The 23,394-nt window shown below is 46.2% G+C and overlaps 1 protein-coding gene across 1 annotated transcript in view; it reads right to left on the reverse strand.

Moving 5' to 3' along the window:
* KAT6A (lysine acetyltransferase 6A) overlaps positions 1-9,250 on the reverse strand; it is a 122,385-nt gene extending 113,135 nt beyond the window's left edge. The window contains exons 1-2 of the mRNA XM_081960510.1: positions 9,100-9,250; positions 6,246-7,151 (exon numbers count right to left, since the gene is read on the reverse strand). Coding sequence (XP_081816636.1) covers positions 6,246-6,848 — 603 coding nt within the window. The 5' untranslated portion in view covers positions 6,849-7,151; positions 9,100-9,250. The remainder of the gene's footprint in view (positions 1-6,245; positions 7,152-9,099) is intronic.
* Positions 9,251-23,394: the final 14,144 nt, after the last annotated feature.

Genomic DNA, 23,394 nt, shown 5'->3' on the forward strand with positions numbered 1-23,394 from the left:
TCTGTAGAATTAGGAGCATTCAAAATGACTGTTGGCTTACCTGAATGGTCGTTATCTAGGCGCTGCAGGAGTGTTCAAGCATGGGTTAACTTCAGCTTGCTGCCCAAGGACTGAGTTCAAAGCTTGTGTAGCCCCGCCTCCTGCTCCCCTCAGAGGCTCAGTTTAAAAAACGAAGATATCATACCCAGAAGGATGCTGTATGGAGAAAATCTGTGCCATAGAGGTGACACGTTCTGCACCCTTATGAAACCCCAGGGCGGGGTTGGACACTCCTGCAGCGCCTAGAGAACGACCATTCAGGTAAGCCAACGGTCATTCTCCTAGACACTTTTTTTCCTTTCAAAATGGCCACCGCAAGCTTTGGACTGCACCAGGGAGCTGTCGGCAATTCAAAAAGCTCAGTAGAGCTTCCAGCTACAAAATGGTCTTCCGACAGCTTTTGGGGGTCCCTATGCTACCTACCTGCCCCCCGAGCTTGCCAGCAGCCACTGACGAGCCTCCTGGTGGTGCCTCAACCACAGAGATCGCGTAAAGCCACTCCAAGCCACCTGTTCCGCACTTCAGTCAATAGAGTTTTAATTGAGAAATAAAATAAGAAACCTAATCTATACACTAAACACAAAAATAAGAAAAAAGAGGCTACACTAGGCTATTGGAGAGTCCAACTTGCTGTCCAAGAACTGGAGCTCCCCAACTGCGTCCTTTTAGGGCGACTGAGTTTTTTAAACTGAGCCTCTGAGGGGAGCAGAAGGCGTGGCTACACAAACTTTGAACTCAGTCCTTGGGCAGCAAGCTGAAGTTAACCTGTGCTTGGACACTCCAAGCAGCGCCTAGGAGAAACTAACAGCTTTGACATTCCATGCAATAGTTTATGTTACACTGGATTTCTAAGAATGACTCAGAAAATATATGCAGGACATACAATAGGGGTAAGCAGCCAGGCAATGTTTTGGATCACACCTCTCCTATTGCCTTGCAACTGACCATAGGGTCTGGGACAGTTTGGGAATTCAAGATATTCAGACTCTTACCAAAGGCAAAGAAAAGTAAATTGCTGGAAATAGTTGAGCCAGTTACATAGAAAGCAAACGTGGAAGATTTTCTACTTATTAAATTGGAAAATTACAGTTAAAAGCTGGGGAAAGTATTAACGCCCTGCCTGGCATTAAGACATAATTTATTAGTTCGTCTCAGACAAGGAACTATAGCTAGTGGAAGACTTCCTGGTTTGTTTGCCGGTTCATGAAAAGAGTGAAGGCATTCTTATATTTAGTTTAGGTTATTAAACTGAAATACAATGATCCAAACACAGTAATATCATCTAACCACTGCTTCAGGTCAATTAAATTTTGAATCACAAAGAGTTGTCTTTATGTCTTGGCACAATACATTGGCTCCCATGCAATGAATGGAGCCATTGGCCAATATCAACATGCATTCTCCATAATTTACTAAATGGTGTTTCTTTTGAAGCATTGGGGACCAAAGGAAATATTTACTTGGAGAATTAGGAGCAACAATTCTAGAGGTTTTCCAAAGCACAAGCATATGCAGCTGCAAGACTTTCCTAACATAGGTCCCTCCAGCTGTTACGGACCACAATTTCCAAGAGAAACAAACCACAGGAGTTCCAGGCACAAAATATCTGAGAGCACAGTTTCTCAAATAATTTTCCCCCAAGGAATGATATATCACTCTTTAAAATAAGGAAACGTTTATTCTACAAGAACTTTCAGAGTGCTATAGTTTAAAATATTTTATTACAAGGTTTCAAGATTGTCATACTTTAGATAATTCAACCATATCTGAAAATAGCAAGATCATTTTACAAAAGAACTTGAATTCTATCAATCAGCCAACATACCCAAAATAGTTCTGCACACACAACTTGCAAATTTTACAGTACTTAGTAAACAGGCTTACAAGAAAATAGTATTTCTGCAACTTACAATATGTAAAGTTTGTAAAAGTGATCCCACAAAGTATATCCAAGTATATTTTTTAAAAGTTGTGTTTAACAGCTGGCAGTGAAAAGGCTAGGGAAATTCACTTTGAAAATTATGTTGGAGCATTTATGTATTTACAGATAGTCCTCAACTTACAACAATTCATTTAGTGACCATTCAAAGTTACAACAGCACTGAAAAAGTGACTTATGAGAGCATTTTTCACACTTAGAACCATTGTAGTATCCCATGGTCACATGATTAAAATTCATATGACTTGGCAACTGGCTCATAGTTATGACATTTGCCCTGCCCTGGGATCACGTGACCATTTTTTACGATCTTCTGGCAAGCAAAGACAATGGGGAAGCCAGATTCACTTAACAACCTTAACAACTGCAGTGATTCACTTAACAACTGTGTCAAGAAAGGTCATAAAATGGGGAAACTCACGTAACAAATGTCTCATTTAGCAACAGAAATTTTGAGTGCAACTGTGGTCACAAGTCGAGGACTATCTGTATTTGTTTTTGGCAGTGTCTGACTCCAGACCAGGTTCCACTGACCTTACCAAACACATCAGGCCACCTGTTAAAGGAGATGAAATCTGTTAGCCAGGTAGCTGCATAGTTTAAAGACCACCGCTATGTCTCACTGTTTAAGGGCCTGGACTTTAAGAAAATATTACCAAGAGTCTCTTTCTGGACTTCTAAAACAATGTTAATAAAAATATATGGATTTTCAGACTATTCCATTATATTAGACTTTATAGAACAAGTAGGCTCCATTCACGACACCATATTCAAGATGCTCCAAGGGCTTACAATTGAGAAATTAAACTGACAGATAATAAATTAAGTGCCGGTGCTGCTTACACACTAGTAAAAAGCATACACAAATATTCAAATGTTCTCTAAGAGGTGTAGAGAACGCTGCCTTCTTGAAAGATTCATAAAGGGCCAATTGTTTTGGATGTGGATTTGGAACTCAGCATCTGTTTACACTGTTTCTTTTTAACTGCTTGTCTGGTAGCCCACAAGCAAAGAAGAATTCCATGATGATGAGTGACAGGTCTGGTGGAGGAGAGGAGAGATTCTTCCACTTGTTTCCCTGATAGCCATTATTAACAGGAAGAAAAATCTCTATGATCAACAAAGAAATACAAGCTAATTACTGCACTGGCTAACAACAATTCCTATAGTCTATAGCTGTGATGGCGAACCTATGGCACGCATGCCACCAGCCATATTTGCATGCATGCCCCAGCCAACTGATTTTCGCCCTTCCGGAGGGCCAGGGGAGGCCATTTTCACCCTCTTCAGAAAAGCCTCCGGAGGCTTGGGAGGGTCATGTGCAGGTGGGCGGGGAGGATTAAACTGGTGTGGGCATGGGCACGATTGTGGAATTTTGGCACACCATAAGAAAAAGGTTCGCCATCACTAGTCTATAGATTGGTACCACATATTGCCTGAGAAATAGTTTAAAGCATAATTTGCTGAGTAGGTCCTAATGGTAGGATCCATGCGATAGAGTACTATATAGCAAGTCATAAACGATAGTTTGTAAAACAATGTGACTGGTCATATAACACACTAAACCAAAACCAAACAAACCACATCACAGGTTAGTATTAAATTCTGATCAATTTTTTTTTCTAAAAAAACAGGAAGCATCACAATGCCAAGTCCTAACTAGGCTTTCTTAAGAGATACATCAAATATACAAACTTTATAAACTTTCCTGCAAGATAATTTCAGATTGTAAAAGGCATGCAATAAATATTTTTTATCTAGGAATTGAAATCAACATATTCTTCCTTTCTCAAACATACCCCACCCCACCCCACCTCACCCTAGACAACTATTGTATTCTGCTGGGCATACTGTAGCATGGCCTCAGTCTTGTCTGGACTGTTTAATAGAAATGTCCAAGTATTAAGGAGAAAAAAAAGAGAGAAGGGAGTTTTAGAAAAAAACAGGGCTGCTGCTGTATGCACACCTAACAGGATATATGCACACCTAACAGGGATATATAGGATATATGCACACCTAACAGGTGAACACTAAAATTATTTTGGGATTGTACAATCCTACGTAGACTTTGCTTGTGTCAATAGTATAGACATCAGGACAAACATGCAGAATTAGTAGTCAAATATGCCCCAGAATAAAGGCGCTGTGTCGACATGTAAAAGCAATGATGGTGGCATCAAGGCACGAAACACCTTTCCACAATACAAGATGAATTTTCAGTGAAATCCACATGCTTCCTTAATACTTTTCTTTAATCGCACCCTAGTAATATTTGGGGTTAATTGCCACAGGGCAGGAAATTAACCAGCAGTGAGGAAAAACAGTGCGGCAGCTAAGTGTTTTAGGCAGGAGAGCTGGATTCAAAATTCTCCTAACCTTAATCATAGGGTTACTTTTCTCAGATCAATCTATTTCACACAAGTTAACACAGGAGGTAAAGCCAGATCAGCTATAATATACAAAACATAGTTCCCCTTAAAAGGGAAGAATTGTGGGTTTCCAGAAATATTGAACTTCTCCATTTAAACAAGACAGTAAATGTAACAACAATCAGGATAGACACTAAACTAACACTGCTTGCAAGGAGACAGGCAGAGGTAAGACTTTAGAAAGGCAGAATATAAATCTAACAAACAAATGTACACCCCAAGTTGTAAACAGGGTTACACTGTAATATTTGCATACACATCATTCTATTAGACACTACATTGGCAATTCATTCACTCCATTCTTAGATTTCAAATCTATCAAGGCTCAAAACTTTAAAACTGCCAACATAATCGACATAGTGTACACAGAAAAATCATTCGGAGATCAGTGGCACTTTAAGAGTCAAGGAGACCTGAGAATGACAGCATCATGTATGTAAGCGATATAGTAGACTCAAGCCCCAGCTTGCTAAATTCTCTGCCATAAACTACCTCCTTGGCTAGTTTGACTCTTAATGGTCACATTGCTGCCCAACAGGTTGCCCAATGCACTATTCTTACTCAATGCAAAGGTGAGCTGAGTTTAGGAGCCAACTATTTGTCATCAGACAAGCTTAGGCATAGAAAAAAAATTGAGTAGCTTTCCAACTTCTTTCTGTGGATGCTTCATTGTCAATCTGTAACTGTTGCAGATGATTACACCATTTCTATTGGAATTATAGGCTCACCAAGCAAATATGACACTCAAACTTTCTTCTCTTGCTGCTGTATCAGGCTCCCAATTTTCTCCTACTACTACTTCTGAAAGCAACTGTGCTTTAGGACGACTAGTGAAAGGAATTCAAGCGCATAACTACCGGTAGGACTGTGCAGAGCTTTGGATCTGAAATAATCCAGCTGGATGCCACAGTTAATGTAGTACCCCCTGAATTCTTTAAATCGACTGCATCCTTTCCCACGTTCACCCTCTGCAGTTGCTGTGTGACCCCAGGAAAAGCCATGCCTGATTATGAGGTACAGGCAGGTGCTATATTGATGTTCCAATACCAATGTAGGGACACCTTGGGGCATAGCTTGATTTTTGATACAGATACAAACATCAGAGATTCTTGGCAATAATGTCAACATGATTTGCAATTACCATCTTGATTTCCCAATCTGAACTACAGCCTTCGAGTTCCTGGTGGTCTCTAATCCAAGTACTGCCAGCCCTATTTAATTACAAAGCTCATTTAAAACCAGTCAGGGGTTACCACCCAGGGTCCCATATTTAGGATTACAAATTGGTACCATTATATTAAAATTAAATATGTGTCTTGCCATATTAAATCCATCCCTATTTTTGAGCGGATCCGGGAATCTGAATATATGTACTTAATAAGATAATGACAATATTTCCACTGACAAATTTTACTTTCCAATGAACCAACCAGTACCAGTGACAATTATGCACTATATAAATTTAGTACTTGTGCCATCCTTCAAAAATGATTCTCCCAGGGCTTTTTTTTTACAACATTGTAAAATTTACAATTTAAATATATGTATCAGATGTCCAGGCTGCTTATTACTTATATAACACCTTAGATAATTTACATATGCGTTCTCAAAAATCCTCTCAACAACCTTGCAAGGTAGCACTGCACCTTGACACTGAGAATGGCACAACCTGATAAAGAGAGGACTTGATAGAAAGTCAGTTTCTGAGCCAAGAAGGGAACTGGAAAATTCCAGCATACACAGCTCACTAGTTACGTTTCTACAATTCTGCAACTCAAGGTAGGCCTGGATATCATTCGTTACCACTAGCAAAGATTCACCAAGCATGCAATTCTTACCTTATCTTTTTCATGTGGAAGGAGTGAAACCGGAGGAAGACAAGAAAGAGACTCACAACTCTCTTTCCCGTCTGCATGTGTGGCTGCTTTCGTGTTGAGTTGATACAAAGGTCCATCTTTAAGGAGTCGGCCATGGCCAACAGCACGCTTAATGGCCAACCTCAACTGCTGGTGAAAGGTGGAAGGAGCACTGCTGGCAAACAAAGCTGAGACATCCTTCTGCCCTTTCAAGAAACGCTCAATGTTCTTCAAAGATGAACCAGAAGACTCTGCCAAGCCCTCAATTGCCCTTTTGATCAGTTTATTCCAGTCCACATTTGGTTTACCATCCAACTTTCCATGGTTCCGTGGTTTAGGAAGTGCTATTCGTCCAGGGTTATCTGGATCCTTGTAGGAGTTAAGTCCTTTATTAGAAACTTTTAAAATAGTCCCATCTTTAACACTCAGTTCCAACTGTTCCAGGACAGTTTTGCGATCCAAACCATGGGATGAAGAGACAGCATTGCATATCCTCTCCTCTGACGGCCGTTGTTTTTGCTTCTTGACCTTTTTAATTGCCTCCAAAATCCACTCCGTGTACAGCGGGTTGGCGAGTTTTACCATGGTGAAAAATTCTTTATATCCATAGAGTCATTATCCCTTATCCCTATGCTGAAGGAGTTTCACACAATGGGAAAACAGACGATCGGAGAAAGAGGGCCAGTTAATCATAGCATATATGTTTTTGGCCCCAAATTGGTCTTGTTTTTTTCGAACATCAGTTTTTCCTATTTCTGATTCATGTTTTCCAATACCCCCCAAAAAAGAAAACCCAGATGAAAAAAATGTGTCCACACAAGTAAAAAGATGTCAATACATTTCATTCCACTGCTTGGTATTCCCAATTTGACAGGCAAACTATGCAACCTGCAAGGAAAGCAGGAAAGAGGGAAAAAAACATAGATTAAGCAATTTAACACAATCTGTGAAGATATTGTAGGATTTGTTATCTCACAACAGCACTGTTTATAAACACCCCTCCCCAATTACCTCTAAGAACAGAGTTACTTGCTCTACAACTGAAACTGAAAGCATTTCAGAACTTTATTATTTTAAACAGCAATTATCAGTCCTTTCTTCTTCTTCTTCCCCTCCCACCCCCCACCCAAACAACTCTGAACTTTTGCCACCAAATGCCATTGACCAAGCTCCAGATTTACACCAGGGAGGCAAAACCCCTTCCAAAACAAATGGAGAAACCCACCACCATTCTTTCTTTACCCCACCGCCAAAACAAGAGAGTTATGTTTTGCAGGAAAGACTATGATATTGATTGTTCCTGATTGCTTATTTGTACCCTAGGACTATCATTGTGTTGTATCTTATAATTCTTGACGAATGTATTTTATTCTCATGTACCCTGAGAGCATCTGCACCAAAGATAAATTCCTTGGGTGTCCAATCACGCTTGGCCAAAAAAGAATTCTATTCTATTCTATTCTACATTCCAATATTTATTCTATTCTATTCTTCTGTTCTATTCCATTCCATTCTTTGTTCATTCTATATCTATTCCTCTTCTCTTCTCTTTCCTATTCTATTCTCTTTCCTATTCTATTCCGTATTCCATTCCATTCCTTATTCTATTCTATTCCTTATTCTATTCTATTCCGTATTTTATTCCATATTCCAATCCATTCCTTATTCTATTCCATTCCTTACTCTATTCCATTCCTTATTCTAGTCTATTCCGTATTTTATTCTGTATTCTATTCCATTGTATTCCTTATTCCATTCTATTCTATTGGATAGCAATCATTACATACAGCTGATCTCCTTTGCAACACGAACAGACACGACGGTTCTATTCTTTCAAAAACACACGCAAAGCCATGGGGGCAACTAACTGGCAAACTTTCCCAACTTCCCTCCCGGATTTATTTATTTATTTTTAAAAAAAGGAGAAAGGGGGGAGAAGAAAAAGGAGAGATAAAAGAGAAGCGCAAAAAAAAAACCACCCCAAAAAAACGGGGAGCCCTGACGGGATCCCATCTCTGCCCAACCACCCCGGGCTACCTAGGCGGAGAGGAGGGGGGGAGAGGAGGGAGAAACCTCTCGTGTGGGAAAGTAACTTTCCCTGGGAAAACTTTCCCTCTCTCCTCCTTCTCTTCGACGACCTCCCGTGGCGGGACGGCATCCCGGGATCCCTCCGCCTCTTCAAACCACTGCGGCGAAGAAGTGGGGGATGGGGGTGGCTTTCGGCCGGAGATGAGGAGAGGACGGCCAAAAAATAAAGAATAATTAAAATAAATAAGCCTCGTTCTGGAAGGGGGGGAGAAGCGGCGGCCGGGTAAGCAGGCAGGGGACCCGGATCGGAAGCAAGGCGGGAGGGCTGCGGCCAAAAGAGAAGCCAACCAGTCCGCAGCGGCGCCTCAATTCTCCTCACCCCCGCCGTCCACAGAGCGAGAGGCGAGGGGGCTCCGTGGCCAAGGAAAGGCGGCCCGAGCGAGCCGCCCCCACCCCCGGCTGAGGTGAGCGAGCGAGAGGCCTAACCCGCGACGCCCGAGCGCGGCCTGGCAGGCGCCCCGGAGGCCGGCTGGGCGTGAGGCGACGGGCCCGCTGCGGGGAGCGAGAAGCGGCCTCCTCTCCACCTGCCGCGGGGGGCCTGGCGGGGCCGGCGCGAGCGAGCGCCCGAAGCAGGCCGCGGGGCCTGAGGCGGAGGAGGCCTTTCTCTCTCGCGCGCGCCGCCGGCTCTGAGGAGACGCTCGGCCGGCCGCTCCGGCGCCGTTCTTTCCCGCCTTCTCCCCCCCCCCACCTTAGTCTCCGCCGTGGGCCGCGTCCGGAGCCCCCCGCGGCGGCGGCGGCCGAGCCTTACCGGGGCCTAGGAGAGGCGGAGCCCAGGCGCCTCAGGCTAGACGGCAACGAAGACCCAAACTGACACGGCGGCCATCTTGGGTCCGTAGCGCTGCGGAGGGCGGAGAGGCCCTTTGGCAGCGGAACAGCCTGGCGAGGGGGGAGGAGCCGGCCGCGGGGGTGGGGTGTGGGAACAGCCTCAGAAAGTGAGAGAGAGGAAAGAGCGGCACGGAACTAGGAGCAGCAGCAGGAGCAGGAGGGAGGGGCGGCGGGTTGAGGGAGCAGCCACGGTCTCTGTATATATGTGTGTGTGTGTGCGGTTTGGAGAGAGTATAGGCCAGTGGGGGGGAGGTGAGCGCGCTGCTCTGCGCAGGCGCGAAAGCAATCAGCGCAAAAAGCGGCGGTTCTGCGAGTCGGCAGGAAGGATCGGGAGGCTCTCTGGGTCGCTTCCTTGCACGTTTACTCCGAAGTATAAGCCCCGCCTGCTTGGCTTTAAGCTTTGCTACCAAGCAAGGCTGGTGATGGAAGGGAAGTCAGCTGTAGTCGGAGATTTGAGTTGGAAGGTACCTTGCAGGTCATCTAGTCCAACCCCCCCCCATCTGCCTCTACCTAGGATTGAACTCACCACCTCCTGGTTGTGAGGCGGGAACGCCACCTCTAGGCCACGACAGCAGGTTCAGCAGCTGCCTTCTCTTTTACCTGTGCTTTCTACCCTCTGCAATCCAAGGGTAAGCCAGGCAGACGCACATCGGCAAGGGGGGTTGTGGGACCCCTTTCTGGGCTTCGGCTGTCAGTTCGAGAGATGCTGCCCCCCCCCCCGAGTAAAAAGAGAGCATCCCTAGCTTGCAAGCACCCCATGATCCCTTCCTTCGCGCATTAGCGGGCAAGGGCTTGGAGTCCTTGGCTCCTCCTTGGTTTCTAAAGGTAAATGTTTCCATCGCACATATGTGCTAGTCGTTCCCGATTCGGGGGTGGGTGGCGGTTCTCATCTCCATTTCAAAGCCAAAGAGCCAGCGCTGTCCAAAGATGTCTCCGTGGTCATGTGGCCGGCATGACTCAACCCAGAAAGCGTACAGAATGCTGTTACCTTCCCACCAAAGGTGGACCACTTATTTTTCTACTAGCATTTTTTACATGCTTTCGAACTGCTAGGTTGGCAGAAGCTGGGACAAGTAACGGGAGCTCACTCCATTACTTGGTGCTGGGGATTCGAACCACTGAACTGCCTACCTTTCTGATCAACAAGCTCAGTCTTAGCCCCTGAACCACCCTTTTCATCTCACTATTCTACAGAATTTATGTACATACATATAAATAACATTTTTGCTGATAAATAAATGAAGGGAAACTAGTATAGATCTATTTCAAGCTATTTAGCTCTCATCAGCTAGCCATACCCTTACTGGGATTCGAACTTGGGCTATTTTAGTTAGGCAGTTATATTGACCTGAAGCCACAAGCTCTCCTTATCAGCTGAGCCAGGGAAATGATTGAGTGTTTTGTCAAAGCACCTAGTATGCCCAAATATGGGAGGGAGCATACTGCTTCCCTTTTGCCTTTCATATATTCCGTGTTTCCCCGAAAATAAGAGAGGGTCTTATTTTCTTTTGAGCCCCAAAATAAGCGCTTGGCCTTATTTTTGGGGAGGTCTTATTATTTTTGAGGTGCATGAGGTGGCGAGCATGGTCGCCTTATGGCTGCTGCTGTGTTGCAATATTTTAGGAGAGGGCTTATTTTCGGGGGAGGGCGTATATTAGCGCATGCACTCAAAAGCCTGATTGGGCTTATTATCCAGGAAGGTCTTATTTTCAGGAAAACAGGGTATATTTCATATATATATATTTAGACATAATTTATTTGCACCTATGTACCAGTCCAAAGGAAGGGGAGTATTAAAGAATTAAACAGAAGCTCTAAAATTCACCTGCTTGAGCTGGTAAAATATCACACTTTAGCAAAACCAAATAAGGGTAGCCCAGTCATTTCAAAACCAGAGAATTCTGGATGCCTAGAACAAAATCAAAAGAAGTTATTTGTAGAGGATTGTATCGTTTGCCATCCTAAACATGAATAGGCAGGCTGGCTCTTTTAAAGTATAATATTCTTGGGGAACGTGGCTGAACAAGAGTTTTTTCTCAGCTTGAGTTCCTCCCAATCCATTCTGGGACTGGCAGAAAACTAGACCAGCCTGAAATTTTTCCCTGCCAGTCCACGTCCAACCCTTCTTTCCTCTATTCCCAGCGCCTGGCTTGGCTATTTTCCAGACCCTGGAGCAGATTTCTACGCAATTCGAGGCTGTCCTTGGTCAGAAAAAGAAAAGATTAACCTCATCACCAGGAACAAATCTTTACGATCGCAGAAAGCACCACTTATATACCTGAATTATAATAAAAAAGAGGGTACAAATAATAGATAGGTAGCCCTTGAATTATGGCCCACAATTGAGCTCAAACTTTCTGTTGCTAAACGAGGCATTTGTTCAGGTGAGTTTTGCCCCGTTTTACCCCCTTTCTTGCCACGGTTGTTAAGTGAATTATTGCCGGTGTTAAGTTCGTTTTTATTTTCCTGGGTTCCAAGATCACCACAGATGGGGATTGCAGCCAAGAAATTAAAAGAGGCTTGCTCTTGGGGAGGAAAGCTATGGCAAATCTAGACAGCATAGTAAAAAGCAGAAACAGCACCCTGCCAACAAAAGTGCATTTAGTCCAGGCTCTGGTTTTCCCAGTTGCAATGCATGGCTGTGAAGGTTGGACCATAAGGAAGGCTGAGCGCCAAAGAATTGAGGCCTTTGAACTCTGGTGCTGGAGAAGACTCCTGTGAGTCCCTTGGACTGCAAGGCCATCCAACCGGTCGGTCCTAGAGGAGATCAACCCTGACCATATCCTGAAGAGGAAACTCAAGTACTTTGGCCACCTGGTGAGAAGGAAGAAGGACTCCCTGGAGAAGAGCCCAATGCTGGGAACGATTGAGGGCAAAAGAAGAAGGGGACGGCAGAGAATGAGGTGGCTGGATAGAGTCACTGAAGCAGCAGGTGTGAGCTTCAATGGACTCCAGGGGGTGGTAGAGGCCAGGAAGGCATGGAGGAACATTGTCCATGGGGTTGCGATGGGTTGGACATGACTTCGCAACTAACAATAACAAAAGTTGACTTTGTCAAAAGGTCGCAAAAGGGGTATCATGTGACTCACGAAGTTCACTTGGCTCTGGCACCAACCTAAACCAAACCGATCTTTTATCTATACGGCAGCATTTTATAATGCTTCTTCAAATGGCAAGGGTAAATCTTACAGATTTGGACTGGACACATTCCCGGGTAAAAGTATAAATACGAGCATTGAATTTGATCTCAGCACAGCTAAAGCTTGCCTCATTCATTCATGGGCTCAGATATATATTATGCCTATGAATGTAACGTATTGTAATGCAGTGTATTAATGTAATGTAATGTAATGCATGTAAATTAAAAGTTTAATGCAAATATTAACATAACTAAAAAAGATGATAAAGAGTGTCCCTGCTTCATTAGCTCAACCAAGTTTGGATTTGCTGGAAATTAATAATCAAAGGAAACAGCCTCAATGAACTCACGTGATTTTGAAGCTGGATTTTTTAACCCTAAAATAAAACTACTCCAGTGCAAACGATGAAAGTATCCTTGGAGTTTTTTATAGAGTCTCTTTGGAGAGAGCTGAGGCCCAATGGCCTGCCTCATCCATCTCATTTAAGATATGGTTTCTGTAAGCCTGATCTGAATAACAGACGGCTCAGTTTGTGAAATATGCTAAGCCATAAGGAGAGTTTTCAATTACAAATGGCTAAGGTTCAAACAGTACACTTGGCCAAAGCTACATCGTATTATGATTTAGTGCGCTGCGTGAAGGAGACCAGTGCACGTTTCCCTCGTTAAGATGTGTAAAAGGCCTTCTCCCATTTTGAAAGTGGCACAGTGATGTCAGCTTGTGTGGTACCCCAGACAAGAAGCATCACCCATGGTTACGGGTCCTCAGGATACAACTGCAATTGAATTTATGTTGCTATGCAAAACGTCTGCTAAGTGAATTTCCTTCCTTTTCATGACTTTTCTTGCCATAGTTGTTAAGGTGATCACTGCAGCTTTTAAGTTAGTCGCATGGTTGTTATGTGAATCTGCCATCCCCGTTGACTTTGCCTGTCAGAAGGTGTTCTGACCGAGGCTTCCCAAGAGCCTGAAGCCAACTCCTGGTCCTGACAAAAAAAGCTTTTATCAATTGACTGTGAATTCTGCTCATTCACATCCACCAAAGTCTTTCAATGGAGGATTTACAGTCACAGACCTTCTCTGGCTTGAAGAGCTGCCAGGCCGATATCTGCAGAACATGGCAAGGAGTCTCAGAGAGTCACGGACCAATTAAGTGAACTAATTGTCTCCTGCAAACTCCACTCCCCTTTCGCTCCTCTTTTATTCCCTCTGGGATGGGCCGCTCACTGTCCATCTGTGGCCTTACTCCCAAGTCAACCCCTGTTCCTTAGCTGTTCCCTTCGTCTGGCAGCTCTGCACATGCTCACACTGGAAACAGGCTCCAGCTGTTCGTCTGCCTCACTGATGTCTGACTCTGAAGGCAGCTGATAACTGTCATGTGGTCCTGCCCCCCTCACTGCCTTCGACACAGAGCCCTCATCAGAGCCTTCCCCAGATTCCAGGACTGGCCCATCTTCCTCCCCAACCTCCTCACTATCTGAATCTGTTGCTCGCTCTGCTGGCTGCTGGAGGGCCACAACAGAAGGTTGCAAAAGGGGATCATGTGAATCTGGGACATTGCAACCGTCATAAATACAAATCATTTGCCAAGCATCTGAATTCTGACCGTGTGATCATAACGATTTTGCAAGTATGAAAAATGTTGTAAGAGTGAAAAATGGTCATAAGTCTTTTTTTTCCAATACAGTTTTTATTTGTTTATCGTATGACCCATATGATCTTCCGAGTACGGATGCCCAAGATGGTGTCCTGTCGCATTTGAGGAGAGCTTTGGGGAGATGATTGTCCGTCTTGGGGCTTGCAGGGGGTACCCTATCCCATCGTTGGTTCCAGGTCCAGCTATGAGAACTTCCTGGGACCTCGGGGATACCCTTGAGCTGCAATGTCCTGCCTTGTAGCCGGAACATCGTGAGTGAAATGGGGCGGTTGGTGGTGAAAGGAGAATGGAGAGCGTCGGCGGCTGCCAGCATAGGTGTGGTCAGCAGCTGTTGTGGGACGCCCAGCCTAGGGTCTCTGCAGCTGGCGGGGGTGTGGGCAGCGGGGGCAGCGGGACGCCCGGCCTGGGGTCTCTGCAACTGGCGGGGGTGTGGGCGGCGGCAGCGGGATACCCGGCCTGGGGCTTCTGCAGCTGCCGCACCCCACACCGTGGTGTTATCCCAGTTGCTCCCCCCCCACCTTGCTTATGGACATGATAAATTGGATCAGCAGGGAGTGGCTGAGGCAGCTGGCATGAATATTGACGCCAGCGGAAGATGGCTTCGGTAGTTGGTGTGGGCGCGGTTGGAGGGGGGGTCCTTCATTGTGGCCCCCTCCAGTATCAACGCCGTTGCCTGGGCCACCATACTGTGCCATTTGGCCCCTCCTCCTGTGACACCTTGGACTGGGTCAACGGAGTGCGGCCCTGGCGACGGATATGAGTGTGGCTGGTGTGGACGGAGCTTAGCTGTTGAAGTCGTTGAAGTTGGAGCAGCCGCCACTGCCACCGCTGTCCTCCCCACCGCCATCACTGGCCACTTCACCACCTCGCAAGTTAGCATCTGCTGCAATTTTGACAGCTGGCCGTTACTCTTACATATTGTCCTTAACACTGACTATTTCTAGGATGGACATAAGCTTCCCGCTACCCCCTTGAACACTGTCAGCTGCCCCCCCCCGGACATGTCATCTCATTCCATCTCCCCATGATGTCATCCTGTTTGGTTGATGCCACACTCTCCTCTATGTTATACTGCGACAGAACTTTACTCCCTACGGGAACTCCCCCTTTCCCTGGGATGGCCTTCTTGCCTATCAAGACGCTTCCTTAATGGCAGATCTTGGGATCCCGAGATGTGGCATGCAAAGAAGAGATTTCTTAGGGGTTTCTTACAGGGGTTTTTAAATCAAATTTTAAGGGGGAGCGGGGGGGGTTGATTCAGATGGCTCAGACAGGCTTGGGGGGGAGTCTGCCAGGGCACAGGCCAGAGCTAACTAATGGGCATGGGTTGGAAGTGCTGGGAAGGGTTGAGATTCCGGGGGAGACATTAAGCCATTCTATTGGGGGGTTCACCATCTCTACTGTTTGTGGGGTAGGCAGATATGTTGGGGGCCGAGGGCCAAATTATGTTCGGGGGACATGGGTTCGCTGTTTAAGAGCGATCGCGCATTCTGACCCTCATCACCCTTCTCGCACCCCCGGGTGCTCGGGATTACAGGACCCTGGTCTCCGGCTGGTGTCGCTTAACGCCAGGTCCATGGTACATAAAGCTCCCCTCATTTACGACCTCATACAAGAGGGTAGAGCGGACCTGGCGTGCATTATGGAGACCTGGTTGGGCCATGAGGGGGGTGTTCCCCTTAGTGAACTATACCCACCAGGCTTCCAGCCGAGAGCCCAGGGCAGGAGCGGGGGGGGGGGGTTATTAGGGAAAGTCTCGGGCCTCAGGAGGTCACTGTGCCTCAGATAGGCGGGTGTGAGTCCCTTTTTGTGAAATGGGGTCTTGGAGTTCAGGTGGGCCTTTTTGTTATGTACCTGTCTCTCTGCTACGCTTCATCGGCCCTGCTGGAGCTGCTGGATGTGTTAGCTGGACTGGTGGTTGATTTCCCCAGGCTTATGATCCTGGGGGGATTTCAATCTGCCTTCCATTGGCGAGACATCTGAGTCAGCTCGGGAGTTCATGGCTTCCATGATGGCTATGGACCTAACTCAGTTAATTCAAGACCGCACCCATAATAGGGGACACACGCTCGACCTGATTTTTGTCTCTGGGTAGTGGATGAATGATCTAGATTTAGGGGATATTTCTATTCAACCCTTGTCATGGTCTGATCATTTCCTCATCAGGCTTGACTTCCATACTGCTACCCCTCACCACAGGGAGGTGGAACCAACTGAGAAAGACCCCTTGCAGGGTAGGACTGAAAAATTTGTTCAGTATCTGCAGGATAAAATCGCTCAGATCTGGACAGGCTTGGACTCTGACTGGGTACATTTGGGCGAGTCGACGGTGATGAATCTTGTGGAGACAATCTGGGATGAGTTTGACCCTGTGACCCCCAAGGACATGGACAGGATTATGGGGAGACTCAGTGCTGCCACTTGTGTGCTGGACCGGTGTCCCTCTTGGTTAATTTCGGCTTCCTGGGAGGTGACACGAGGCTGGCTCCAGGCGATTACCAACGCTTCATTGAGAGAGGGGTTCTTTCCCACTGCCTTGAAGGAGGTGGTGGTGAGGCCCCTCCTTAAGAAGCCTTTCCTGGACCCAGCTTCTTTAGCCAACTATCATCCGGCCCGCAATCTGGGAGTCCTTCTGGACTGGCTTAGTTTGGACTGGACCTTCTAAACTGGCTTAGTTTAGAAGAACACCTGATGGCCATGACCAGGGGGGCCTTTTACAAGGTTTGCTTGGTACGTCAGTTGCACCCCTTCCTGGATCGGGATGCTCTATGCACAGTCACTCACACCCTCGTCCTTTCTCGCCTGGACTACTGCAACACTCTCTACATGGGGCTGCACTTGAAGAGCACCCGGAGGCTTCAGCTGGTCCAGAATGCGGCCGTGCAGGTTATCATGGGGGTACCTAGGTGCTCCCATGTTACACCCCTTTTAGGCAGCCTGCACTGGTTGCTGGTTGTTTTCTGGGTGCGATTCAAAGTACTAATTATGACCTTAAAAGCGCTCCATGGCTTAGGCCCAGGGAACCTGCGAGACCACCTACTGCCACCAGTAGCCTCCCACCGTCCAGTATGATCCCACAGAGTTGGCCTCCTCAGGGTGCCGTCGGCCAGACAGTGTCGGCTGGTGACCCCCAGGGGGAGAGCCTTCTCTGTGGGAGCGCCTTCCCTCTGGAATGAGCTGCCCCCAGAGCTTCACAAAATCCCCGACCTCCGGTTCTTCCTAAAAAGTTGGCTTTTCCAGCAAGCCAGCCTGGCCTGTTAATTTTATCTAATTTTTAAAATGTTATTGTTATATTAATTGGGTTTGTTTTTTGGATACTTATCTAATTTCCTTTTAATTTTTGTGATATGTGTTTTTTGATGTTGTATGCCGCCCTGAGTCCTATGGGAGAAGGGCGGCATATAAATCCAATAAATCCAATCCACAAAGAGAATACAAAAGTAAATATTAGGGAAATCAGGGAAGGAAAAAGGAAAAGTGGATAGTGATTGGGGAAAGCAAGAAAAAAGGGGGAAAAAAAGGCATTCCTTCGGCACAATAAAATAAGACATCACCAGCTACCCACATCTTTTTTCCTTTCATAATATAAGTCAGTGATGGTGAACCTTTTTGTAAAGGTGTGACAAAATTGTGTGCGCGTTAGCGATAGTGCATGTGTGCCCACACCCGCAATGCAATGCGCCCCACCCACCTGCACATGTGGGTGTAACATGTGCATGCAGCCCCCTGCATGCGCCCGCAACCCTCCTGTATATGCGCATGCACCCCCCTTCGCATGGCGAGGGGAGTTTTCACCCTCCCCATGCTCCGGAGGCTTTTCTGAAGCCTAGGGAGGGAGAAAATGGCCACCCCCGGCCCCCCGGAAGCTGGAAACGGATCGTTTCCAAAATTCCAGTTGGTCCATTGTGCCCGTTTTCGCCCTTCCCAGGCTCTGGAGGCTTTCCTGAATCCTGGCCAGAGGGTTGAAAACAGCCTTGCCCAGCTCTCTGGAAGGCCGAAAATCATGTGGCTGGCACGCACATACGCACTGGAGCGGATGACTCGCGTGTCAGCAAATATGGCTCTGCGTGCCACCTGTGGCATATGTGCCATACGTTCGCCAACACAGGTATAAGTCATTTTTTTCAAGGCCATTGTAACTTGGAATGGTCACTAAATGAACGGTTGTAAGCCAAGGACTACCTGTACTTTTAAACTGATAGAAACCTGTCCTCTTTACAGTCCAAGAAACTAGGGAGGGTCCCTTCTGAGGCATTTACCATGCCCCTTTCCCTTGGGTGCACTCTGCTCCTCTTATCCGCCCATTGTTTTAATCGTTCTCCTATCCCTGAAGCCATTCCCACAAACAGCCATTTAGAATAACAGAGTGGGAGGGACCTTGGAGGTCTTCTAGTCCAGCCCCCTGCTAAGCAGGAAACCCTACACCACTTCAGACAAATGCTTATCTAGCATCTTCTTAAAAACTACCTTATTCTTCATCGCCTTAATTTCTCACTTGGCAGATCTGCGCCGCCAACACGTACAAGCGAGAGGATAGGAAAAGATTTTGGAGTGTGCCGTTCGAGCAGTCATCAGGAATGTGGCATTTCAGGTTACAGTAAGCCAGCTTTTGAGACAATGCCAGCTACTTTGTGCTAGAGGCTGAGCTGAACTTTAATTCCGGATTAGGTGTCCAGCAATAAGTCAAAACTATCTGACTTATTTTAGACAGTCTGCTCGATTCCTTACGGTATGCTAAAAAGTACTGTCATTTGTACAAGCGGTCCTTCACTTACAGCCGTTTAGTGACTGTTTGAAGTAACAACAGCACTGAAATATGGGACTTAGGATCATTCATGGATATTCTCCGTCATAGTTGTCCCCAAAGATGCTTTTTTTCAAGAGGCAACTGGACTTTCTTGGTTTTTCTCTGAAGATGTTTTGATTCTCATCCAAGAAGCTACTTCAGCTCTGTATCTTTCTTTGGAGGATTGAGTGAAGGATGCCATATTTTTCTGACTGTCGCATCACATCCAGCAGGATAGGGAAGGGTGGCAAGGATAACAGCTAAGAAGGGTAACAAAAAAGCCAGTTTTGACAACTGATTAAGGTGCCAGACTAGAAAACAGAAGTGTTAATAACACTTTATAAGGCCTTGGTAAGGCCACCCTTGGAATATTGCATCCAGTTTTGGTCACCACAATGTAAAGAAGCTGTGGAGATTCTAGAAAGAGTGCAGAGTAGAGCAACAAAGAGAATTAGGCGACTGGAGGCTAAAACATACGAAGAACAGTTGCAGGAACTGGGTATGTCTAGTTTAATGAAAAGAAGGACCAGGGGTGACATGATAGCAGTGTTCCAATATCTCAGGGGCTGCCCCAAAGAAGAGGGAGTCAAGCTATTCTCCAAAGCACCTGAGGGTAGAACAAGAAGTAATGGGTGGAAAATAATCAAGGAGAGAAGCAACTTAGAACTAAGGATAAATTTCCTGACAATGAGAACTGATTGTGGAACAGAAGTTGCCTCCAGAAGTTGTGAATTCTCCAACACTGGAAGTTTTAAATAAGAGATTGGACAACCACTTGTCTGAAATTGTATAGGGCTTCCTGCCTAAGCAGGGAGCTGGACTAGAAGACCTCCAAGGTCCCTTCCAACCCTGTCGTTCTGTTCTGTTCCATTCCGTTTCATTCTTCTCTTCTCTTCCCTTCCACTCCACTCCATTCTATTCTACTCTATTCTTGTTCTTATTCTATTATATTCTATTCTTCTATTCTATTCCTCTATTCCTATTCCTTATTCCATGCCATGCTATGTTATTCTAACGTCTTATTCTATTCTATCTCTACTTTATTCTATTCTATTCTTCAAAGAAAACAGGAAAGTCCAGGTTGCCTCTTGAAAAAAGAACCTTTGGGACAACTGTGACCTGGAGGACTGAGAATCTCCATAGACATGTAACTATGCACAGAGCTGAAGAAGCTTCTTGGATGAGAAGCAAAACATCTTCAAAGAAAAACCAGAAAGTCCAGCTGCCTCTTGAAAAAAAGCACTTTTGGGGGTGACTTATGACTGTTTTCCCCCTGAACATTTCAGCTTTTCCGTGGCCACGTGATCAAAATTCGGATGCTTGCCAATCTGTTCACGTTTACGCCCGTTGGCTGTGTCCCAGGGGTCACCGATCCCCTTTTACGACCTGACAAGCAAAGTCAATGGGGAAGAAGCCGGATTCACTTAACAGCATTCCTAACTTAACAACCACCCTGATTCCCTTAACGGCGACCCCCAAAACTGCAGAGCCAGGCGGCTGTTCAATGAGTTTGGTCCCAAGGGATTTGGGCAGCCAAGGGATTTTTCTAGATGCTCAGGGTCACGAGGGAGGTTTGGTCCCTGGCCGACCGTCTGGGGGGGGGGGGGGGCTGCGGCACAGCAAGAGTTAACTCAATGGCAGGCTGCCACTTCAGGGCACCAGCTGCTTTCACCCTCCTCGCATTCCCAAGGCCCTGGGGATAGCTGAACCGTCTTGTGTATTTATTTATTTCTTAGCGTAAACCTGGTGTTCATGAAGGCTTGCCTCATTAGAGTGGGGGTTGTAAGCACGAACTCTTGCACAAAGAGATTCCTGCCTTCTGTTGTTTAGCTACTATCTTGTCCCAAAATCTGCAGGTTCCAGGAAGGTTTAACACTGTGGGATAGGGGTGGGGGGGAGAGCAAAATTGTTCCCACTGCATCATTTGTGAATGATTTGAGGCTGAAAGCTGCTGCCGAAGATTAAATGAAATGTTCCCAAACTTAAGGGATGGCTGTCAGTCTTCTGTACCTGTCAGTCGTAGAAGAAGCCACTTTCTTTTGCTTCTTCCTGTTGCTCCCTCCTCCTCCAACTCTTTTCTCCCCTCCGCTGCCCTCCCTTTCCCCTTCCCTCCCCTCCTTCCCCTTTCCTTTCCCTTTTCCTCCCTTCTTTCCTTCCACCTCTCCCCTCCCTTTCCCCCTTTCTTTTTCCATTCCCTTCCCCCTCCTCTGAATAGTCAAGCTATTCTCCAAAGCACCTGAGGGCAGGACAAGAAGCAATGGGTGGAAACTAATCAAGGAGAGAAGCAACTTAGAATTAAGGAGAAATTTCATGACAATTAGAACAAGGAATCAATGGAACAACTTGCCCCCAGAAGCTGTGAATGTTCCAACACTGGAAGTTGTTAAGGAGATGTTGGATAACAATTTGTCTGAAATGGTATAGGGTTTCCTGCATAGGCAGGGGGTTAGACTAGAAGACCTCCAAGGTCCCTTCCAATTCTGTTATTCTATTCTATTCTTCTCCCTCTCTTCTTCCCTCCCCTCTTCTTCTTCTTCTGCTGTTTTCCTTTGTTCCCTCTTCCCCTCTCCTCCATGTGTCTCCCCCGCCCTCTGGAGCTCAGCTACCTGTGATGCATCTCCTTTTTCCCTGGTCCAAAAATGGCTTTTGCCACAAGAGGCCGAGACCATGGTGACCTGCCCAAGGAAGAGCCATGACGCAGGCTGGAGGTCAGGCCCGAAGGACATGGATGCACAATCCACAGGCCAAGAGACACCCAGTCCCTATGCACCGGCAACAGCAAGAGGCCATCGCAGAATTAGGAACTAAATGTGACTCCTCCAAAGTCAGCTTTGGGGCTGGCTGGCTGCCTTGCTTGTGGGACAGTGGAGCGCCCCAGACAGTCTAAAGCAGAGGTGTCAAGCTCGATTTCATTGAGAGCTGCATCAGGGTTGTTTGGCCTTGGAGAGGAGGGGGGCATGGCCAGTTCAACCTCACTTGTATCAGGGGCACCTGTAGTGGCCAAATGCTAATTTTTAAAGAGAAGAAAAAAAGATCTTGTTTGTATATGTTAAAAATTAGAAAATATGAGAAGAAAAGTAATACGGCTAAAATGAGAAACAATGGAAATATAATGTAAAATGAAGGGGAATCCGGACAACGCTCCCTTCACAAAAGAATTTTTATTATGCAACAAAAAATAAATAACTTTATTTTAAAAAATTGCTCAGTGCACATGCACATTTGCACAAAAATAGGTCTGCACATGTGCAAAACAATAAAGGAGTGGATTAAATTTGTGCAATTAGAATTGTGCACATGCGCAGAACTGAAAATCAAGATGGCGGCCCCGTAGGAGAACCAGTTCGGGGGCGTGGCAGGCCTGGGTCACTGCCGGCCCAGGCCGCCAAACCACTACTGGTTCGCCCAAATCGGTCTGAACCGATAAGGACCCACCTCTGTTACTCATTGATTTCCTCACTTGCAAAAGACTCAGAGGCGGCTGGTTTGTTGGCTGCATGCAACTTGCAAAGCTAAATATTTCTCAGCCTTTTATAACAATATATTGAAATCTCTGCTGCTAATTAAAACTAGCTTTTTTTCAAAAGCTTACCCCAAAAAAGGCTGCTGTTTTCATCCGCCTGCCAAAAAAGAGGGGGCTAATGGGACCTCCGGGAGAAGGGGTGCCACGAGAAGGCTGTCTACCATCTGCCCTGATGCCCCTGAGGACCCATAACAGCCCCTCGGACTAGATTGTGTAGGGCACTGGGATGGACGTACCAAGATGGACCCCTCCTCTCTGTCATTCGGGCCAGCCTTCCCTCTGGCTAGCTAAAGTGGGGGGGGGGGCTTTAAATGCCAGCTAGCTCTCCCTCCGTTTTGTTCCTATTCTCCTTTTTCCAAGGAGCGTACACACAGTCAGAAAAGTCAAAACTTTAACCATGAGGCTGCGATTAGATGTGGATATTCTAGGAAGAGGACAGAGAAGAGCAACCAAGAGGATTAGGGGACTGGAGGCTAAAACATATCAAGAATGGTTGCAGGGATTGGGTAGGTCTAGTCCCGTGACGGCGAATCTATGGCACACATGCCCAAAGTGGCACACAAAGCCATGTCGCCCGGCACGCATGGCCTTGCCTGTTTGTCTTCTGGGTTTCTGCCACGCATGTGCGAATGTCGATTAGCTGTCCTTCGCCCATGGAGCAGTGATGAAAACTGGCATGCGCATGCACACCGGCCAGCTCATGTCCAGGCACATATGCGCGCTAGAACCTGGAAGTTCAGCTTTTCCAGAGCGAAGCTTTGATGAGCATGCGTGCGTGTGCTCAATTTTTCCGCGGAGCTTTTTGGCAGTCGGTGCCAAAAAGGTTCGCCATCACTGGTCTAGTCTGAAGAAAAGAAGAATTGGGTGACAGGATAGCAGTCTTCTAATATTTGAGGGGCTACCACAAAGAAGAGGGGGTTTATATCTATCTATCTACAAATCTATATCTATCTATCCATCATCTATCTAACTGTCTGTCTGTCTATCATCTATTTATCTATCTATATCATTATCTCTCTATCTGTCTGTCTATCTATCTATCTATCTATCATCTATCTATCTATCTATCTATCATCCTCAATCATTTGTTTAGTGGCCATTCAAAGTTGGAAT

This window comes from Natrix helvetica, assembly GCF_964273705.1.
Source record: "Natrix helvetica genome assembly, chromosome: 8".
In the NCBI taxonomy this organism is placed as follows: Eukaryota; Metazoa; Chordata; class Lepidosauria; order Squamata; family Natricidae; genus Natrix; species Natrix helvetica.